Below are 19,638 nucleotides of genomic sequence, written 5' to 3'. Positions count from 1 at the left end.
CCTGCTGCCCTGGCTCGCGGGCGACTCTGCACTTGGAGCCGCGCGCCCTGCACCGCGCGCGCCGACCCCGAGCTCAGCGAGGACAAAATGACCTCGAGGCTTTTATTAGAGGCGCGATCCGGCACCGCTCTGTTGGGCTCAGAGCTGTCGCCGTCGCTCAAATGAAACGAATGCGGGGTGCGCCTGTTTGATTGTTCGCTCTATTGTAAAATGGTGTTGGATGAGGATATTTGAGAATCGACTTACTCGCATGAAGTCCACCAGCGCACGGTAAACGAAGGCCCCTCGGGGAAGGAAGAAGCAGCTGCCGGGGCTCAGGTCGTGGAAGAAGAAAAGCTCTTGCTCCTGAGTGGAAAGTGACGCGCCTCAGACCCACGCCGCGCTCGGCCGCGCCGGGGTGTCACGCGCACACGCGGCCCCCACGCGGCCTCCCGACGGCTGACGTTCCGCGTCCCTCGGCACCGCATCTGACTGTGCGATAAACGGCACGTGGAAAATTACGATTTATACTTATGGCCGCTTAGCTCTGAACTTGGCCTTTATTGCCTCTTTACTGCTCGTTTCTCGCCTGGCACCTTGGAGGATCGATCTCATGGACAGACATCGTGGCCAAGCTCGGAAATAGTCGCCGCTGGCGGAGGGCAGCAGGTGGCGGCGACCGTCGTCACGGCTGTCGCACGCCGAGGCCCGTCCCACGTGGCCACCGTCACCCAGCCTCTGTGCTCACGTCAGCCCCGCAAGGCTACCCGGCAGTGCGCAGGGACGCGGAGTGGCAGACCCGTCACTTGGCACGGCCTGCACGTGGCACGATGGGGGTTAAAACCCCAGCCCCCCGCTGCCTGACCTCGTCTGTCTTCCCGCTCTGCTTCCGACACACAAAGTATGTTAGCAAAGTAGACGCTAGTTTCCCAAAACGTTATTTTTCTATCGCAATGAAAATGGGAAAGGCTGCAATTTTTAGCATCTAATACAAGTCGCGGGAAGAAGGCCGGCGCCCAGAGGGCGTCGGGGCGTTAGCACCAAAGAACTCAGCGGCCACCTCTGAGCGCCAGCAGAGCAGAAAATGGGAGAAAAGAAGAAATGCTAAGTTTCAAACGGTGACTTTGAGAGACTCGGCCAAGGCGAGCGAAGGCAGCCCCCGCCCAGCCGTGCCCGGCCCGCGCCGCCCACCTTGCCGATTCTCCTGTGATCCCGGCTCCTGGCCTCCTGCTGGGACTTCGCCCAGGCCGCCATCATCTCGACGTCGGGGAAGGACACTCCGTAGACTCTCTGCAGGGCTTCCATTCCGGGGTCGCCCTCCCAGTGTGTTGAGGAATTCTAAACATTAAACGAGATCCGGGAAACACATCAGACGTGTGCTTATGAGTGGCCGGTATGCACACGATTGTGTGTACACGATGGCCCGCTACCGTGGCGACGCAGCCGACGGGAAGGCGACTTCTTGTAGCGCTGGAAGGGATCTGAATCGTTTCTAACCAAATCATGCCGGTCCGCGGTGATCGGTACACGATGCAGAGCCGGCTGGGGGTTCCGGGGTTCCGGGCTGGTGGGGGAGGAGGGAGGGATGGAGGGAGGAAGAAGGGTAAAGGGCAGTGTGATCGCCAGAGGGGACAGTAGGGGAAGCAGGCCCGGGGGGCGGAGCTCGGCCTTGCCGGTCCACGGCTAGTGGTTAAGACAGCGCCGTCACCGACCCCTCATCCACCTGTGACAAAGCCCAGGCCCAGGAGGGTTAGGACAGCAAAGTCGGCCTCTCGATGTCCCCCAGAGCAGCGCTTTGTCCACTGCGCCTCGTGTGCCCTCCCTCTTCGCATGTTCTTTTCCAGTCCAGAGTCGACATGCGGATCAATATCCTCGCTCACAGCAGGCGAGTCGACAAAGCTACAGTGCACACCACAGTATCTTAAAACGTCACAGGAAGAAACGCGTTGCGACACTTACAGCAGGGTTAGGTGATAAGTAAAAGCCACGTATAATGTCCTAATGATCAAAATCCTAAAAAATTACATTGTTTTTACAAGGCCGTGTAAAAATCAAATAATGAAGCGTCTTTTAAAATAACGTGATGTTCACATTATAAATGATTGAAATTCCCAATTATCTAGTTCGCCTTAAGTTTGCTCTACTAAAAACGATAAATCCTTACCTTGAAAATCTTTATGGTTTTAATTTTTCCAGTGTGTCTCACGTGGGGCCCTTTACAAAGGTCAACTAGTGGACCACACCTACGATGAAACATGAAGACATGCGGACACAGTTAAAGCTTCTTGCATTATTCGTTATAAACCATGGTCTCGCGTGTTTTAAAGAATTTCACTCACTTGCACGTTTGGGGGAAATTTTTAATGTAGAGCCAATTCACACTAATTGAGATTAAGTTTGAATTTAGGGTAGAGGAGAGAGGCAATTCACCTCGCCTGGGATTTGAGTCTTCAAAAGCCACAGAACCTTCTGAAAGGAACCGTGTGCGCAGAGACATCCCTCGGAATCGTCACTTCCCAAGGCTCTTGAAAAGCTCCCATGGTCAAAAAATCAAAAAGCCACTTCCCTGCTTTACGCTAATTTTCAAAACAAAAATCATATAAAATTTATACAAAATGGATTAACGCGATACCTTAGCTTCAAAATAAACTTCACCAAACCCGTACGACAAACACAGGTGGGCGCTCACGTAAACTCGACTCTGGGTGACCGCGGCGTGCGGCATGGGTTCACCAGCTGTGATGGGTGTCCCGTCCGGTGACGTGTGATGGGGGGGCGGGGGGCAGGCTGCGCATGTGTGGGGGAGGGGGCGTAAGGGAACTCTGGGCCTTCCCCTCGATTTCGCTATGAACTTAAAACTGCTCTAAAAAATAAAGTTTCTTAAAGAGATAAATAAACTTCGAGGGTTTGTTTGTTTTTAGGCCCTCTGGGTTTATGATGAAATGCCTAATTGTTCCTTGTTTATTTTTTTGTTTTGTTTTTTTTTTTAAACAACCCAATTCTAAAGTCATTTTATTTTTTTATTTTATTTTGTTTATTTATTTATTTTTAGGTGAGGCGACCCTTGGTTGACTTCACAGATTGCAAGGACCTTGTCAGCTTACGATCCCTTATTTTTTATTTTTTACGCCTACAGCACCTGGTCTTCCTAGGTGGTCTCCCATCCAAGTACTAACTAGGCCCGACCCTGCTTAGCTTCCGAGATCAGAGGGGATCGGGCTTGTTCAGGGTGGCGTGGCCGGAGACTTCTTGGTTTTTTAAAATAGCGCTGATACAGAATGCAAATCTCAGGCAAAGGTTGGGGTGAGTGGTGACCCCAGTGCTGAAGCCCACGGCGCCGGAGCTGGGGACTCCCATGGACCAGTGACGGACGAGAACCCCCAAACCTCAACAAGCGCAGGCTTTTCTTCAAGTGCAGAAACATCGACCGTCAGGGGACGGTCACCTAACATCGACCAATTCAAGGAAAATTTAGTAAAGAAAAGAAGCTGTTCCTTCACCATTCCAACCGATTTAAACATTTTTAAAGTTCACCGGTTCAAATATCAGATATTACCACGAACACACGAAGGGACTGGATTATTCATCAAAGCAGAATGAAGCTTAAAACGTGAAAACGTCGCTGCTTGGCATGAACAGGCTTTATTTATACCGTTCTCGGTCCATGATGGAGCCCGTCGATCAACGCTCAGGGAACGGAAGGGATGCCTCGTTCTGGTATTCGACCCATACTGATCTCTAGTATTCAATCCTTATCGATAACCTTTTTTCCCATAGGAAAAAAACCATCTATCTTCCAAAAATTAAAAGCAAGCCATTCGAACTGATAGCATTAAGATGTGTCAGTGTTAACCAAAATGAGGTTCAAAAAAATAACCCCAAGGTCAAGTACTGGAAGCCAGAAATGTAAAACCTGGCACGTCTTCTCTATCTCTTTATTAATTTTAAACTTTAGAATGGTTACGCTAACATTTACTTGACTTATGTGCAATAATCGTAAACTCCCCTCAGACCTTCGGAACGTGGCAGGAGGGTCAGCGTGGACCCACGCGCAGGGCACCGCGTTGCCGAGGGGCCATGGTGTCACCCGCAGAGCCCTCGGTAGCTGGCCGTGGCACGCGCGTGCCCCGGCGCAGTGTCTGTGATCGTAAACTCTGTGGGTGGCAGACCTTCTACCGTGGGGCCGTGACGGTCACAGGGGCGGCCACACAGCTGAACACACAGAACGGGGGACAGCAACTGCCCATCAGGCGGCTTAAAAAATGGATGAACCGCGAGGGCCGCGGGAGCCCAACGTCTGACAAAGAACCGAGTCAGCCGGAGCTGAAAGTCCTTTCTCTATCAGCCCCCCGAACCCTAAGGCCTTGGGTCACGCGGTCTAACCCGCAGGGAGACAGACCCTGTCCCAGGTGAACATCCACAAAACGAAATTTGGGTTTCAGGACCATCTCGGTAAATACAAACGAGACGACAAGGTCCTTCTGGTGGTGACATTTCAGGGTCCCTGACTCCAGGAGCATGTCAACTATGCAAATTTACAAATATGCCAGCCACCCACAGACAAAGAGCTTCTGCCACTGCCCGCGAGGGTGCCGCTGGGCGGCGTTTGAGAGTCACGCGCGCTTTACCCACCTGTACACGGTGGTGGCTGGGGCGTCGACCTTCTCGTTCAGGATGCGGCACTTAAATTTATTGTACTACAAAGGAAAACATATTTACCAATTATTACATAAAATGTTTAAGGGGCAAAAACATTTTACTTTTTTCAACAGACGCTGAGCGGTGTTTCTACGTTCTGGGCACCGAGAACCGAGGCCTACGGCGGCGCGGGGCCGAGAGCCACGTGGCCCGGCTCGGGAGCCGCGAGGCCGTGTGGCCGCCGGGTGCGCGACGTGCCACTGAGCTGAGGCGAGGTACGTTGTGTGCAGAACACACCGGGCTGCAGAGGCACAATGTGAAAACCTGAGCGCGAGACAGCTCATTAGTTTCTTGTGCTGGTCACCTGCTGAAGTGATATTTTGATAACACGGGGTAAAATAAAGTATTATAGAAGTCACTTTCGCCTTCGTTTGACTTTGAAAGTGTGGCTACTAGAAACTGGAGATCATATATGGGGCTCGGGTTTGTGGATCACATGATATTTCTAGTTGGACGCTGTTCCCGAAGGTTCCAGGTTTAGCTGCGTGGCATATAATTCTGTGGGCACGGCTACATCGTCACAAAAACAAAACCAAGGCTTATAGTCAACGACCACGTTACACTTAAACATTTCCCAGCCACTTACCGTCTCTTTTTCGCTTTCGTTACTATTATGGTGGTGCTGGCGACCTTATAACTACTTAGAGAGTTATTAGAAAAAAAGAGATATGCATAATTTAACTGTTTCATACGTATATGTTCAAATCAAATCATTTGTCTGTACAAAGGTTTGACTGAGTTCAGCTCTCGACCCATAGAATGAGAGAAAATAACTACAAAGCACATATGTGATACGGGATAAATATCCAGAATATCTAAAAAAATATAACTCGACAACAAAAAACAACAAGCCATTTCAAAAGTGGGAAAAAGACCTGACATTTCTCCAAACGAAATACGAATGGCCACTAAACACAGGAAAATATGCCCAATGTCCTTAGTTATTAAAGATGCAGATCAAAACCACAGTGAGATACTATGTCACACCCGTCAGGATGGCCGGCATCAAAAAAGTCAGGAAGTAAGTGTGGCAGAATGTGGCGACACCGGAAGCCTCATGCGTCGCTGGCGGGAACGTGTAACGCTGCAGCCGCCGTGGCTAACAGTGTGGCATCTGCTCAAAAAGCAAACAGGAATTCCACGTAATTCAGCAATCTCACTTCTGGGTATACACCCAAAAGAACCGACAGCAGGGACTCAAACAGATAAAAAAGACACATGGTCACAGCCACGTTTTCCACAACAGTTGAAAGGTGGAAACGACCCAAGTGTCCGTGACGGATGAATGAATGAACAAAGTGCGGCCAACGGAATATTCGGCCTCAAAAAAGGAAGGACATTTTGACACACGCCACGAGATGGATGAATCTTGAGGACGTCACGCTGAGTGACGTGAGCCAGTCGCAAACGGACGAGTACCGTGGGATGCCACTCAGGCGAGTCATAAGAACGGTCAAACTCAGAGGCAGGAGGTGGGGTGAGGGCCCGCGGGTGCAGGGCATCACTGGGCAAGAGAAAAGCCGGAATGGATGGATGATGGCTGCACAGAGGAGCGGATGCAGTTAATGCGGCAGGACCGCGCACTTCGAAATGCTTAAAATGGTCAATTTTATATTTTGGATATTTTACCGCAGAAAAAGAGTAGCTGTAACTTTTCCAAACCCAAATCTCTTTTCTTAATTGGAGCCCACAAAACTAACCATATTGTGCTTTCTCTGACATGTATGACTTTCAAAAATAAAATTAAGAATATATTCTTAATAAATATATATTAACAAAAATATATTCTAAATAAAATTAAGAATAAGATCACTTGTCAAAACGATGTAAAGAGAACATTAAGTTTTACACAGGTTAAAAATCTTAAAAAAAATTTTTTTAAACGAAAACACCAAAGAAAAGAGAAACCAGGAAATTTATGTGGCATTCTAAGTATCATTGAGTTTAGCAGTCAGAATATCAACAATGCTCAGAATTAATCAGATTTCAAAACACGTGCATGAAAACTAGTCTCCTGGCCCGTGACCTACCTACGTCTTCTTTAAAATTTTCAAGAAGTAGCAGGGAAATATCACATCGAGTGGCTGGCGACAACCGTTTGGAACGATTTGGTGAGCAACGGCCACTTATTGGCAAAGAAAAATCGCTGTCTGTATTAGTCACCTTTAATATTCGCGGCTTTCCGAAGAGCCTCCCGAATTACCTTGAACATGTCCAGGAGGACTTCCTTGCTGGCTTCTAATCTTTCGAAAGGTTGCTCTTCGCTCATGATAGTCTGACACAGGTTCTCCAGCGCTGACAGCTCCGTGCTGGACACCGCCCTACAGGGGATAGCAGGTGAGGATCGGCACAGGTTTTCTAGGCACGTGCGTGCCCCTTTGGAGGACCTTTGTCCCGTCATCTGTCACTAACTGATGGGCTTTCTGAGATTGAGGAATTTGGTGTCGTATCGCACGGGGACTTCCGAGGGTTAAATGTTCACGCACAAGGCAGATAAGCTGATTCCTCAGAGGGAGACCGGGCCGTCACGCGTGGGACGCCCCCCCTTCCTGGGCCGTCATACGTGGGGCGCTCCCATTCTCGACCGTCACGCGTGGGGCGCCCCCGTTCCTGGGCCATCACAAGTGGAGAGCCCCCGCTTCCTGGGCTGTCCTTCCTGGGCCATCACGCGTGGGGCGCTCCCCTTCTTGACCGTCACGCATGGGCGCCCCCCTTCCTGGGCTGTCACAAGTGGAGAGCCCCCCCATCCTGGGCCGTCACATGTGGGGTGCCCCACTTCCTGGGCTGTCACATGTGGGGTGCCCCACTTCCTGGGCCGTCGCAAGTGGGGTGCCCCCATTCTTGACCGTCACATGTGGGGTGCCCCCCCTTCCTAAGCCATCACATGTAGGGTCTCCCTTCCTGAGCTGTCACGCGTGGGGCGCCCTCATTCTTGACCGTCACGCGTGGGTCTCCCCTTCCTGGGCCGTCACGGGTGGGGCGCCCCCCTTCCTCAGCTGTCACACATGGGCACCCCCTTCCTGGGCCATCTGGAGTGAGCCCCTCCTTCCTGGGCCATTCCTTCCTGGGCCATCATGCATGGGATGCCCCCCCCCCCCAGCCTGGGCCCCACCTCACATGTGGGTGCCCCTCTTCCTGGGCGATCACATGTGTATGAGACTTACTTCCCTAGGCGATCACAAAGTGAGCCCTTCAGCCTACCTGGAAAGCTTGGAGTCATGCATGGGGCACCCTTCCTGAGCCATCTTACGTGGGGCACCCCATTCTTGACAGATCACCTGCATTGGGTCCCCCTTCCCGAGCAACTCATGTGGGTGCAGAGCCCCCCCATCCCTGGGCTGCATCACACTTAGGCAGCAGCCTTCCTGGACCAGACACATCACGGTGGAAGCTTCCCCTTCCTGGGCCGTCAGGCATGATTGCCCAACTTCCTGGGCAGGAGGCATCTTTGGTGATCCCCTTCCTGGGCTTGTCCAGTGGGGTGCCATGCTCCCCTTCCTGGGCTGACTCCCTTCCCTCGCCGTCATCGCATGGGCCTCCCCTTCGGGCAGCGTCCCATATTGGGGTGCCCCTCTTGGGCGATCACCCGTGTAAAGGCGCCCAACCCCACTTCCCTCAGGCCATCACAAGTGGAAGCCTCTTCCCTGAGCCGTCATGGGACACCCCCATTCTTGACAGATCAGGCGTGCAGAGTGCTTTATATATGGGCAGATCATGTGGGGTGCCCCCTTCCTGGGCCGTCATGTGGGGTGCCCCCTTCCTGGGCCGTCATGTGGGGCCCCCCTTCCTGGGCCGTCATGTGGGGCCCCCCCTTCCTGGGCCGTCACGTGGGGCCCCCCTTCCTGGGCCGTCACGTGGGCGCCCCCTTCCGTCTCTGCGCTGCTGGGCCGTCCCCGCTGCACCGTCTGCGGGGCCTGCTCCTCGTCCCATCTTCCTCATGTGTCGCACGCGACCATCTGCACAGGTGTCGGAGCCGTGTCCCGCGCCCGCCTGTCCCTGCCCTCACGCCGGGCTCCTCGGCCGGGGAAAAGCGCCGGCTGCCGCCGTTCCCGGCTCCCTGGCTCACGCTCAGTCCCTTCCAGACACAGCGGCTTCCTCGCCATTCCTCACACGAGCCGCACGGGCCCCAGCCCAGGGCTGTCTCACGGGGCCCTGGAATGTTCTTCCCCCAAATGTCTATGAACCCCGCGACGGCCTCAGAGCAGGTCCCTCTCTCTGTTCCGTTCCCTGCGTCAGAGGCACCGCACCTGTCCTGGCCACCTGCCTGTCACGGCCCACACCCCACACTGGACGGGGGGTGCCTGTCGGCTCACTGCCGAGCCCCAACCAGACGTCAGCTCCACGAGGTCTGTCCCCTGCTCGGTCGCCAGGCCGAGCACAGAGCAGCGGTGGCGAACGAGCCCCGCGCGGAGGTGACCAGAGGGGAAGCTGCTCGGTCACGGAGGCCATTTAGGCAGGTGGAGGGGACAGGCAAAGGCAAAGTGACCCATGCTCATCCAGGCAGAGACGCTCTGGGTCACACTGAGGCGGAGGACAGGACACGAGAGGACGGGAGAACCACTTAGGAGGTAAAGTGGCCGACCGGAGGACCGGGTGGCGGGGTGACGTGAGGGGCAGGGGGAGTCAGAGGGCCCCTCGGGTTTCAGCCCGGGCGGCTGACGGTGTCCTCAGAGCTGTGAGGAGTACGTGTGCGGGGCACGTTCCTAGCGGTTCGCAGCACAGATCTACTGAGCGCGAGGCCTCCGTGAACCACCCCGCCTCGCGGCCATCGTGCGAGACGTCCGGCCAAGGGCGACAGCGCCTCCGATTACGTGGATTGAAAAAGAACTGACTGTCCCCTAGGGAGTCACACGGCCTCAGGGATTCCGGGGTCAGCTAAACAGGGTATCACTTCCTTCTAAGAAAAGGAAGAAAACGACTCGAGGAGCTACCTTTGAATCTCGACTCATAAACGAAGTTGTCAAAAAATGATTAATCAATCTATAATTCTACTACGTAGCACACGCTGTCACTAAACTGGCACGTGACCCCTGGGAAACAATGAGCTAGACACGTGCGTTCGGACGTGCGCGATCGTGGCGTTACCTGCCTTCCATGAACATGTCGTAATAAAACCCGTTCTCGATGGGGGGACCGCAGCACAAGTGGCCTCCGTAGTAGAGCTCCATGGCCTCCCCAAGGATGTGAGCGCTGGAGTGCCAGTACACCTGTGGGGACAGGACAGAGGCCACCGGCCATCGAAACCGGATCGCGGAGAAGGATTCGTAAAATAGCACAAGGAAGCAAGCGGACGTTTGAACGGGGCGACATCACTTCCAAAAGAAACCTCTGAGGCCCACTTAGACGACAACACTGTCCGAGCCCCGTCTGCGACGCCACCGGAGCCTCGCCGGGGTCCAGCGTGGATCCGCCGCTGCGGGCCAGAGGCGAAGCACAGCTCCACGGCCACGGCCTCGCCCGCACGGAGCAGAGTGGCCGCGCGGAGACCCCGCTGGCCGGGGGCTGAGCCACACGCGACAAGGCAGCCGAGGTGGCAGCTCTTGTCATCGCTAAGGCTAACGAAATTCCGTGTCTGCACGGCAGTCTTCACGTGCTGAAGAGCATGGGACTGTGGACGTCTGAAAGGTGGCTCTGGAAGGAAGCGGGGTGTCGCAGGGAAGGGCGTGCCGGCCGTCGGGGACCCCCGAGCAGCGAACACGCCGGTTCCCTGGCTGAGTCCCAGGGCGGGGCATCAGCCCGGCCAGTCCGGAAAGATGATTTGGTTTTGAATTCCCAAGGCATCGATGGGTTATGGATAAACTAAAACTAATCGAGGTCTCTGAATACGTACAGGTGCCTAAGGAACGAGATAACCGGGTCCTCTGGCAACATTTCCTTTCTTAACTAAATAGGACACAAATTCCAACCACAGAGCGGCGGGAGTTCGCTGACCGAGGGGACCGTGTGCCAGGCTGACCGCGGCATCGGGCTGGGACACGGTCCAGAAACAGACCGCGGGTCGGGCCTCGCGGCCCAGGCCTCTGCATCGGTCGCTGCCAGCAGATCGCTGGCGTCCAATCCCTATTCTGTACACCTGGAACTAACGTCACCAATGTAAGACCGCGTACCGACTACCCATGAACGAGAACTCAATGAAAAATAAAATTCTATAATCAGAAAGAAAATTCTACAGCCTTGTGAGAGAAAGTGTAAGAGTCTGCTATAAAAGACTTGGAATTTTCAGTAAAGCAGAGGATGCTTTTACAAAATCATTCATTTAACATTTTATAAATCGGAGTTTTCTAGATTTTCTTTTCCGTAGGGATTTTTTCCTCGTGGATGTGCACTAAATACTCATAAATTGGTTGGTGTTGATAGGCTCATCGTAACAGGGGAGCAAAATCCAGGAACAAGGACGAAAAAATCTGTTACTAAATGACCCTAAAAGTTACCTAACCGCTCTGGGCCCTCGTTGCTTCGTCTGTAAAACAGGGATCCAGACAGTGTCCGGCCGGGGAGCTGGACTCAAGGGGACAACAGACGCCAGTGCCGGGGCCTGGCGCCCGGCACACGAGGTGCACATCACAGTCTCATTTTCACCGACAGCCACGCGTATTTGCGGAAGCACTCGACTGAGACGCCAGGCACCCTGTCACCGTCACGGCCAGCAGAAGGGCACTTGAGACTCCCCGCGACAACGGAGGTGTTTCGTTTTGTTATGACGTCACTGGCGGCCGGGAGGAAAGAACTCCAGACGCCCGCACCCCCAGGGAGCGTTAAACTCGGTGGGTCCCCCCGCCCCACCACCCAAACGCCTGACAGATGGCAGTCCAGAGGCCACGGGATCGACGCCGCAGATGAACTCTGACCGGCCAGCGTGGGAAAGAGCCGGCCGCCGATCCCCGACGAGAGGGTCACACCTGACTGCCAGGCCTGCTCTCGGTTCCCGCCGAGACAGACACTGCCCGAAAGCATCCTGCCGTCTGTTTTCCTGTTTACTTCCTGTTTACCGTCTCCCCCCATGAGAGGTAAACGCTCGACGACGCTTCGCCCACTGCAGCCCACGGAGTCTGCCTCATGCGCCCGGCGCCGTGGACACTGGCCGGCGACGGAATAAACGAAATTTTGTGGCGTCTGGGATGAAGCTGTTAAGAACTATGTGAGAAAAACTAAATCGTACTTATAAGCTACGTATCTCTTTTAAAAATTACTTTCTGGATCACTTTTAAAAATGGCTTTATCGATATTATATTGTTTAGCTATTTAAGGGTTATAGCTTGCATATTTCAAAGAGAAAATCATTAAAATATTGTTCTTACAGTATAGATTAATAAATCGAGAAATTTCTCATAAGCATCACAATTAACGTAACCTCGGCAAATCGCAGGTCGGGTTTTATGCATATAACGGCTTGAAGGGGGACTCCGAAGCTGAGTGACAATGTGCATTAGACACCTTCATGAAAATGGGGTATCTAATTTTACAGACTATTACATTAATAAGTATATAAAGGATATCTGAGTTTGTAAAATTTTTTCTCAATCTTCCTACACACATTAAATGATAAAGTTAATCCATGTTTAAGAGTCTATTTAAATTCATTTCAAACACACCTTGATTTAATCATGAAAGCACTCTAACTCAAGGAAATGATTACTTTGAGAAACGATAACTAGAAGCCACTTAAAAAAGCCCTGATATTTGTACATACTCGTTCCATAAAAACTTACTACTAAATATTTACTAAACACCAACATACATATGTTGAATCTTAGAAGGCCACAAAACTCATCGTTCATGACTCCGATACATGGCTTCGCACATAATGCAGTTTATGGCATAAATCCCCGAATATCAGTTGCCGGTCCTTAAATACTCACAGCTTGGGCTTCCTCGTCATCAAACGTGAGCAGCTCGAGCGTGCAGTCCCCTTCCAGCGGCCGGTCCAAGTCCCACAATTCACCATTGACTTTGGCTATCACGGTGCTTTCGGCCAGTTCTCGACTAGAGAGAGAAAAGCCACTTATCACATGCCGCGACGACTCGTTAAAACAAGAGAGTAAAATAACTTGCAGGGTTTATTTCTCTTTTTAAGGGGTTAGAAAGTACAAGTGTTAGCTAACGGGACACATACTTTTCATTCTGTAACATTTACGCGCAAAAGCGATAGTACACATTCACTGTCAAGAACTTAGAGAGAAAAGGAATAAAGATCACACATACATCTCGTCACCCGGAGACAGATGCTCATGATACCGCGGTGCACGTTGTTTTTAATGTCGTTGTCAAAATAATTCCGTCGCCTGCTTTCCACGGCCCCGCCATCGGATGGCCTTCCACGAGTCTAGAAGGATGCTCTTCCTCTAGCCAGCGAGCTTCCCTCCTGCACTTGGGTCACGTGCCCGCCTCGGGTCCCGGAGCCGGCTGCACGGACACCTGTGCGCAGGCAGCTCCGTCGTCTGCGACCGTGTCCTGGGAACGAGCCCTCGGAAGTAGAACCGCCAGGTCGCAGGACACGCGCTTCTGAAAGGCTCCTGATCAATACGGTCTGAGGGTACCGCTTCCATGCTTCCCGAGAGATTTTGACAATTTTTGCCAGTGTGATGTTGAAAATTATTACTTGATTGGATGACTAATTATTGTAAATGCTTCTCGGCCATCTTTACTCTTACGAACCGTCCCTGTCCTCTGCCTATTTTCTACTGAGGTGCGTTATGCGTTTTCAGTAACGTTTACTGTTGTTTGAAATTCGACGAAAGTGGCACGTGAGGAGAAGACTCTGGAAAGCACTGACACGCGCGCGAAGCCGTAAGGATCGCGGCCACCGCAGCCGGGGCTGGCGGCTTCTGGGCACCTGTCCCCTGTCCGCCACGCGCATTTTCCCATCGCTACCACCTCGTGCTCGTTCCCCGCTGTGACACGTGTGGCTCGGGCAGCCGTGCCCCGCAGTTTCCTCTCGGCTGGTGTCCGAGGAGCCACCAGCGGGCTGCTGTGCCCGACTGGCAAATCCAGCCTTCCAGCTGCTGGGACCTGTCTCACCTGGGAAGGGAGCGAGTGGGTGGTATGAGGCACGAAGGGTGCTCACAGCTATGTGGGTGTCAGAGGCGCGCACTGTTGTCCCCTAACCCGTGCTTCGTCTCCCCCACGGCGACGATGCTTTAGCTGGACACGTGGCCGGTCAGCAGGAGCTACGCTTCTGGTTTCTCCTGCGGCTGGGGTGGCCACGTGACTAAATGTGGGCTAATGGGATGTAAGTGGAAACTAAAGCGTGTGGCTCTGGGGTCCTGGCTCAAAGCACCGCTGCTCCCCAGCTGCTCCTCCCCCTGTCCAGGAGGGGACCTGGCTGCTCCTCCCCCGCCCCCGCCCACGGGCGGGCCCATGGAGGGGACCCAGTTTCCACCCCTAGACGTGGACGAACCCGACTAGGGGATGGCAGATCATCAGGACGGAAGGCGCCTGGGTCCATAAAGGACTGCGTGGACCAGAGACGTCCACCGGCCTGGAGTGGTCATCTCCGACTGTCATGTGCTGTCGACCTCATCGAAGCCACTAACTTCGGAGGTCTCTTTCTGCAGCGATTTCGTTCACTCCACGATTCTTAAACCTTAGCTTGTACCAGAAGCCCCTGTCATAAATCAGGTCGCTCACTGACTCGGGGCTGTGGGACCGGGCCTAAGAACCTGCTCGTCTAACGAGTTCTGGGGACGCTAATGCTACCCGTTTGGGGACCACATTCTGAGAACTAGTCTTTCATGAACTACAGAAACTGTCCTTCACCAACTTTTTCTACTGAGGCATTGCTTAGGATGAACGGCTATTTACAGAGTTACTGGGTCCGAGGATTAGTTTCCACGTTTTTAAGGCTTAAAAAGCTTGAAAGAGACCGCACCCAGTCACCCTCCCTCCAGCAGAGCCACTTCCCCAAAGTGGCATCAATATTAACTATTATTTATACCTCTTTGACAAATCAATAGATGATATAATTATTTTAACGTGTATTTCTAAGATCGTCTTTTTCTCTACTGAAGTTTCATCTTTTTTCTTATTAACATGAAAAACAGAGAGCAATCGTTTTATACGGTACATTTTTTCCATCTCTCATTCCCGTTTTTGTATCCTTTACGCATAGTCATTTTTCCCATTTCATCTCTGTGTAGTCTGACTGTCACCTTTTCCTTAATGATTTCTGCCCCGCGTGTTATGCTGAGACAGGCTTCATCGGAACCGAATTATCATCTATGCGAGCAACTCTGTTCACCAAGGAAAGAGCAGTATAACTTAATAAACCTAATGCTTATAAACGTTATTTTATATCCAGTCACCTCACTGGACCCTTATTTATTCTAAGTTTCTCAGTTAACACTGTTTCCTAATTCACTTGTTCAGAGTTTCCTCCTCGTTTAATCGTTCTGCTAACCGCCCGAGTTGAACTCTGCTTCTTTTTATTCCTTCTTATTTGAAAAGAACAGCCTCCGCCGCCGCGAACCTTCTGATCGCCGCTCCGGATGTGGTCTGCAGATTCGGAAATGCGTTCTCCTCATCGGAAATACTTTCTAAGATTTCTGTGCTTGTTTTTCCTTCTTTTCACCTGAGTTATTTTGAAGAGTTTTTTCCAATTTCCAAATTTTATTGTTTATTTTCGTTTTGCTCTTATGTGATCTGGTCGCTGAGTTCGTAACTGGTTTCATTTTACTCACAGAATGTGAGCTGTGTGCTTCTGCGTTTTATTAAGATTCTGTGGAGCCGAAAGCATGGCCATGTAGGAGCGTGTCCGCCGGCAGACAGGGAGAGCCGTGGCGTCTGCCCCCGTGTTCGTACCCAGACACAGACGATCTTAATTTGTATCTATTTGATCTGTCAGCTGAGAAGAACATGTTAAAGTCTACCGCTCAGTTTTCTGCCATTCCCTATTTCTTATTAGAGGCTGTGTTAATTAACTCATAAAGGTTCATGACAAACAGTCAGCACGGATTATACTGCTCATCTGTTTTTAAACAAGCCTCAGTTTCCGTGATTTTGGCCCTGAATTCTGCTGACGGTAAAATGATGACCATCGCTTTTTCGTCATCTGCTTTGCCTGCTACAGCTTTGCCCGTCCTTTCGTCCTGGACGATTTTACTTTGTAGACGCTCCTGCAACCTGTCATTAAACTTGTGGGCAGAGTTTTTAAATTGGAACCCTGCAGAACCACATAGCAATAAGTGTACAATGAAGAACTTGGTTTCCCAACCCTGAACAGGTGTCTCCGATGCAGGACTTCGGTCTTTAACATGCTAAACTTGCAATCTGACTCTTCGTGAGTTAACATAAACTTATTTTTGCCAAAAACCCGTTTTTCTATCCATCTCTCCTGGGAAATGTGGCAATGGGTTGGGAGGGGTCTTGAGGGTACGTAATGTGATAGGAAGAATAGAAATATAATACTAATCATAGCTTTCCAAGGATAGCTGAGGATTTCAATTGTCGCAAAAGTTTGGTTTTCAAATAGTTTATTCACGTGGCAGTTTCGTGCCGTAGCTCTATAGAACTGCGTTTAATGCTAGGAAGTAACATTAGTCAAAACAACGAAACTTCAGTAATGCGTCCGATTTCGAGGAAGGTCAAAGTGCTCATTCCAGGCCGATGATAACTTTGACACATACATCTTCGATCTATAGTTAATAGATTGTACATTTCTAGAGACACTGTAATTTTCAGAGTATTTTTCACGTATGGTATTTCATTTAGCCGTTACAGCCTCATAAGGTAAATGGTAAAGTATAATTATTTCCACTGAACAGGTAAGAAAACAAGCTTGGAATGCCACAAGGATCTGCCTGAGTCAGTTCATAGAACCACCCACGGTTAGTTACCGGTGGGACAATGGCTTGGAGTTAAGCTTCCTGACCCCTCGTCCAGCGAAAGACCTGTAAAAACTTATGGAAAAACCTTGATAATAAACAAAGGCAATGTAATGGGGCCTGTCAAGGATTATACATTTTTCTCTACTATACGTTTTTATTAGAACTTTAAAATTTGGACCTTTGAAAGAGGAGACGGTGTTCTGATATTCGATCACTTATTTAAACGGCCTCTTTAGAAGCCAGAGGGAGAAAATGCAGTGATTAACATGTAATTCATTCAATGAGTCAGAAGACAAGATTTTAGTAATCTCCAACAACACATTTTCACCACGCTCGGGTACGATGCTTTATACCGAACACCCGCTCCAAAATCTGGCTCACCTGAGGCCAGCAGCCACGTGGTACGGCGTGGTTATCCAGACTTCCCCGGCCACCGCCTCCCCGCCGGCCACTCGGACTGTGATTGCGCCGCCCACGTCCCCCTTCTTTTCGTAGGTGGCAAATGACAGTTGATGGTCTTTCTTCAACATTTCAAAAAGCTTCAATCTTTCTTTTATGAAATTTGGTTGATTTTTCACCTGAAAAGCATTAAATACCCTGAGGTTAACATATACGAACTGCTCAGCAGTAAATAACTTCCGCCCCTTCTCAGTACGGCATAGGTCACCGTCCGTGGCTACACCCCCCGCGCCGCTGCCTCTCTCACATGTAACACACACACACACACACACACACGCAGAGTCGCACGATCCAGCACTCATTTGCACACTACCTTACTTTACTGTCTGCTCCTTTTGTCTGAACTCCTCACCCAGACTGGTCCCTCTGAGGCCATGGAGGCCTCCTGTGCACCTGCCTACCGAACGCTGATGCTCGATAAACACTCTCAGGCTGTCTCAGTGATTTATACGGAAAAAGCACAGCAGCCGGTTTACTGAACACGAAGGAAAAGCTGTATCATCTCAACTTTTGTAAACTAAGGAGCACTTTATAGCTCTGTGGATGGCTCATCTCTAGGTTAAGACATCTTGTATCTAAGGCTGCAGAGTTTTAAATATGCTACTGTGCCCCAAAGAATTTAATTAATAATTGTTTTCATTTAAAAACCCTTGGTAATTGACTATATAAGCATAGTTCGATTATAGGTAGTATTTTAGATCATTTCCATTAGCAAAAACGTACCCGACTGTCAGGCTCCCTTTCTTCCTCTTTCTTGATATCTTTTTCTTGGTTTTGAATAGAAGGAGGCTGAGAAATAAAGATAAATTATAAGCAACTTATACCAATGACAAGAAAGAGCAATGCACCAGAAACCTGAGGAGGGGACATGCCAGCAGGCAGCCAGTGTCCCACGTTTTGAGGCTCATGGCTGGGCCTTCCTGACCACCACTTACAACCCCCTCAGTGGGCGACCGGTTTTCTGAAGTTCAGTCCTTCCTGTCAGCATTTCCATACACTGTTGCTAAGAAATTTCTTATACTTTACCATATGCAACGTATCTAAAAGGTAAATACATTTAATATATTTAATGTCAAGTTTCCCCCCCTTGTCCTAACTAGCTCAGAACCGGCCATCGTTACAGGGAACGGTTTACATATGGAGCTCTTGGTCTTCCTGCCTAAGGAACGGCTGGTGCGCTTTAAACACTCCAGCGTTGTTTTTAAACAATGGAAAGTGTTATTTCTGCTACTGGAGAAAACGTGGGGCAGGCGATTTACTGTAAGAGCTGAGCAATTTGCACCGTGAGGTCACCCCGCGTTTGCTGGAAAGGTAGTGGGCCCAGGGGATCCAGGGCGCTCTCTGGTGCCGCAGGGCGGAGCCTGAGCTCCAGACCAGGTACACCGCGCGGGCACCGGGAGGGGCGGGGCCGGGGCGGTGCGGGGGGCGGGGCCGGTCACGCCCCGCAGGCCGCCGACCGCGCCCGCACCTGTCCTTCGGCGGGAGAAGCCGCTCCGAGTGCAGGTGGCGGCCGCGGCGCCGCCCGGGCCCTAGGAGGCGCCCTACTGCGCTCCCGCGGGGAGTCCCGCCGCCCCGTTACCTGCGCGCCCGCCGCCGCGCGCCCGGCCTCCTCCTGCGCCGCGCGCGCCAGTGTCGCCTGGCGGCGCAGCCCCTCGGCCAGGCTCTGCCGCAGGCGGTGCCGGCGGAAGCGCAGATCGCGGTTCTCGGCGCGGAGCTGCGCCACCTCCCGCGGGAGGCACGGCCCCTCGGCCGGGCACCGCTCGGGCGCGCTCAGCTGCTCGTCCCTCAGGCGCTGGACCTCCGCCCACAGCCAGCGGACGTCCTCCTCCTGCCGCTCCAGCCGCGAAGCCACGGCCTCCGCCGCCAGGGCCTCGGCCGTCATGGCGCCCGCCTCCCGCGGCGACAGACGCGGCGCCGGGTGGTAGGTAGCGGCTGCGGCTGGATGCTCTGCGGGAGCCGGGGCGACGGGGAGGGGCGGGGACATGGGCACGGGAGGCGGGGCGACGAGATGGGCGGGGCCAAGGCTACGTACCAGAGCAGAGACCATGTAGGGACAGGAGACAGAGGAAAGGCAGGGAGCCAAAGGATGCATTACCCTGGGGAGGGGGCCATGGGGACAGGAGAGGCGTGGCTGCGGGGAGGGCAGGGGCCGAGGCACCGGCAGCGAGACAGCCATAAACAGGAGAGCAGGGGCCGAGGTTGCGTACCCAGTGGGTACGGGGCAGGAGGCGATGGAGGGCAGGGGCCGAAGCTACGGCCACGGGGGAGGGGCCATGGGGACGGAGGCGTGGCTGCGGGAGGGCGGGGTCGGTGCGGCCTGCTCGGGCAGGGCCATGGGGACGAGGGAGCAGGGTGACATGGAGTGGCAGGGCCAGTCTGCATACCCTTCGGAGAGTGGGGCCGTAAGGAATGGGAGGCAGGAGACGACGATGGGAGGGACGAGACCGAGGTTGTGTACCAAGCAGGTGCGGGGGCGAGCAGGAGGGCAAGGGCCGGGCCTCGTACCTGCAGGGGCGGGCGGCGATGCAGAGCAGGGCCGAGTCTGCACGTATCCCATGAGGCGCTCGCTAGGAGGAACGAGGCGAACGACGTGGAGTGGCGGGGAACGAGTCTGGCCGCAGGGCAGGGGCCATGGGGACAGGAGGCAGGGCCGAGTGCGTACTTGAGAGCCGGGGCCATG

General features: G+C 52.5%; 1 protein-coding gene and 1 pseudogene across 8 annotated transcripts in view; both read right to left on the bottom strand.

Annotated features, from left to right (window-relative positions):
• TARS3 (threonyl-tRNA synthetase 3) overlaps positions 1–18,922 on the bottom strand; it is a 37,750-nt gene extending 18,828 nt beyond the window's left edge. For 5 of the 8 annotated variants that reach the window (XR_005650794.1, XR_005650793.1, XM_039853430.1 and 2 more), the window contains exons 1-10: positions 18,427–18,922; positions 17,682–17,747; positions 16,881–17,077; positions 12,537–12,660; positions 9,763–9,884; positions 6,881–6,998; positions 4,612–4,676; positions 2,144–2,222; positions 1,171–1,317; positions 247–345 (exon numbers count right to left, since the gene is read on the bottom strand). Coding sequence is in view for 6 of the 8 variants with exons in the window: in XM_039853430.1 (XP_039709364.1) it covers positions 247–345; positions 1,171–1,317; positions 2,144–2,222; positions 4,612–4,676; positions 6,881–6,998; positions 9,763–9,884; positions 12,537–12,660; positions 16,881–17,077; positions 17,682–17,747; positions 18,427–18,840 (1,431 nt within the window). In the remaining 2 variants the exon portion in view is untranslated. The remainder of the gene's footprint in view (positions 1–246; positions 346–1,170; positions 1,318–2,143; positions 2,223–4,611; positions 4,677–6,880; positions 6,999–9,762; positions 9,885–12,536; positions 12,661–16,880; positions 17,078–17,681; positions 17,748–18,426) is intronic. The other 3 variants (XM_039853433.1, XM_039853432.1, XM_039853434.1) reach the window with 3 other exon arrangements.
• Positions 3,107–3,225, bottom strand: LOC120595358 (uncharacterized; annotated as a pseudogene).
• Positions 18,923–19,638: the final 716 nt, after the last annotated feature.

Source organism: Pteropus medius, unplaced genomic scaffold (genome assembly GCF_902729225.1).
Source record: "Pteropus medius unplaced genomic scaffold, Ma_sr-lr_union100, whole genome shotgun sequence".
Taxonomy (NCBI): domain Eukaryota; kingdom Metazoa; phylum Chordata; class Mammalia; order Chiroptera; family Pteropodidae; genus Pteropus; species Pteropus medius.
Note: the sequence above shows the minus strand (reverse complement) of the source record. Positions and strands in the feature narration are given on the sequence as shown.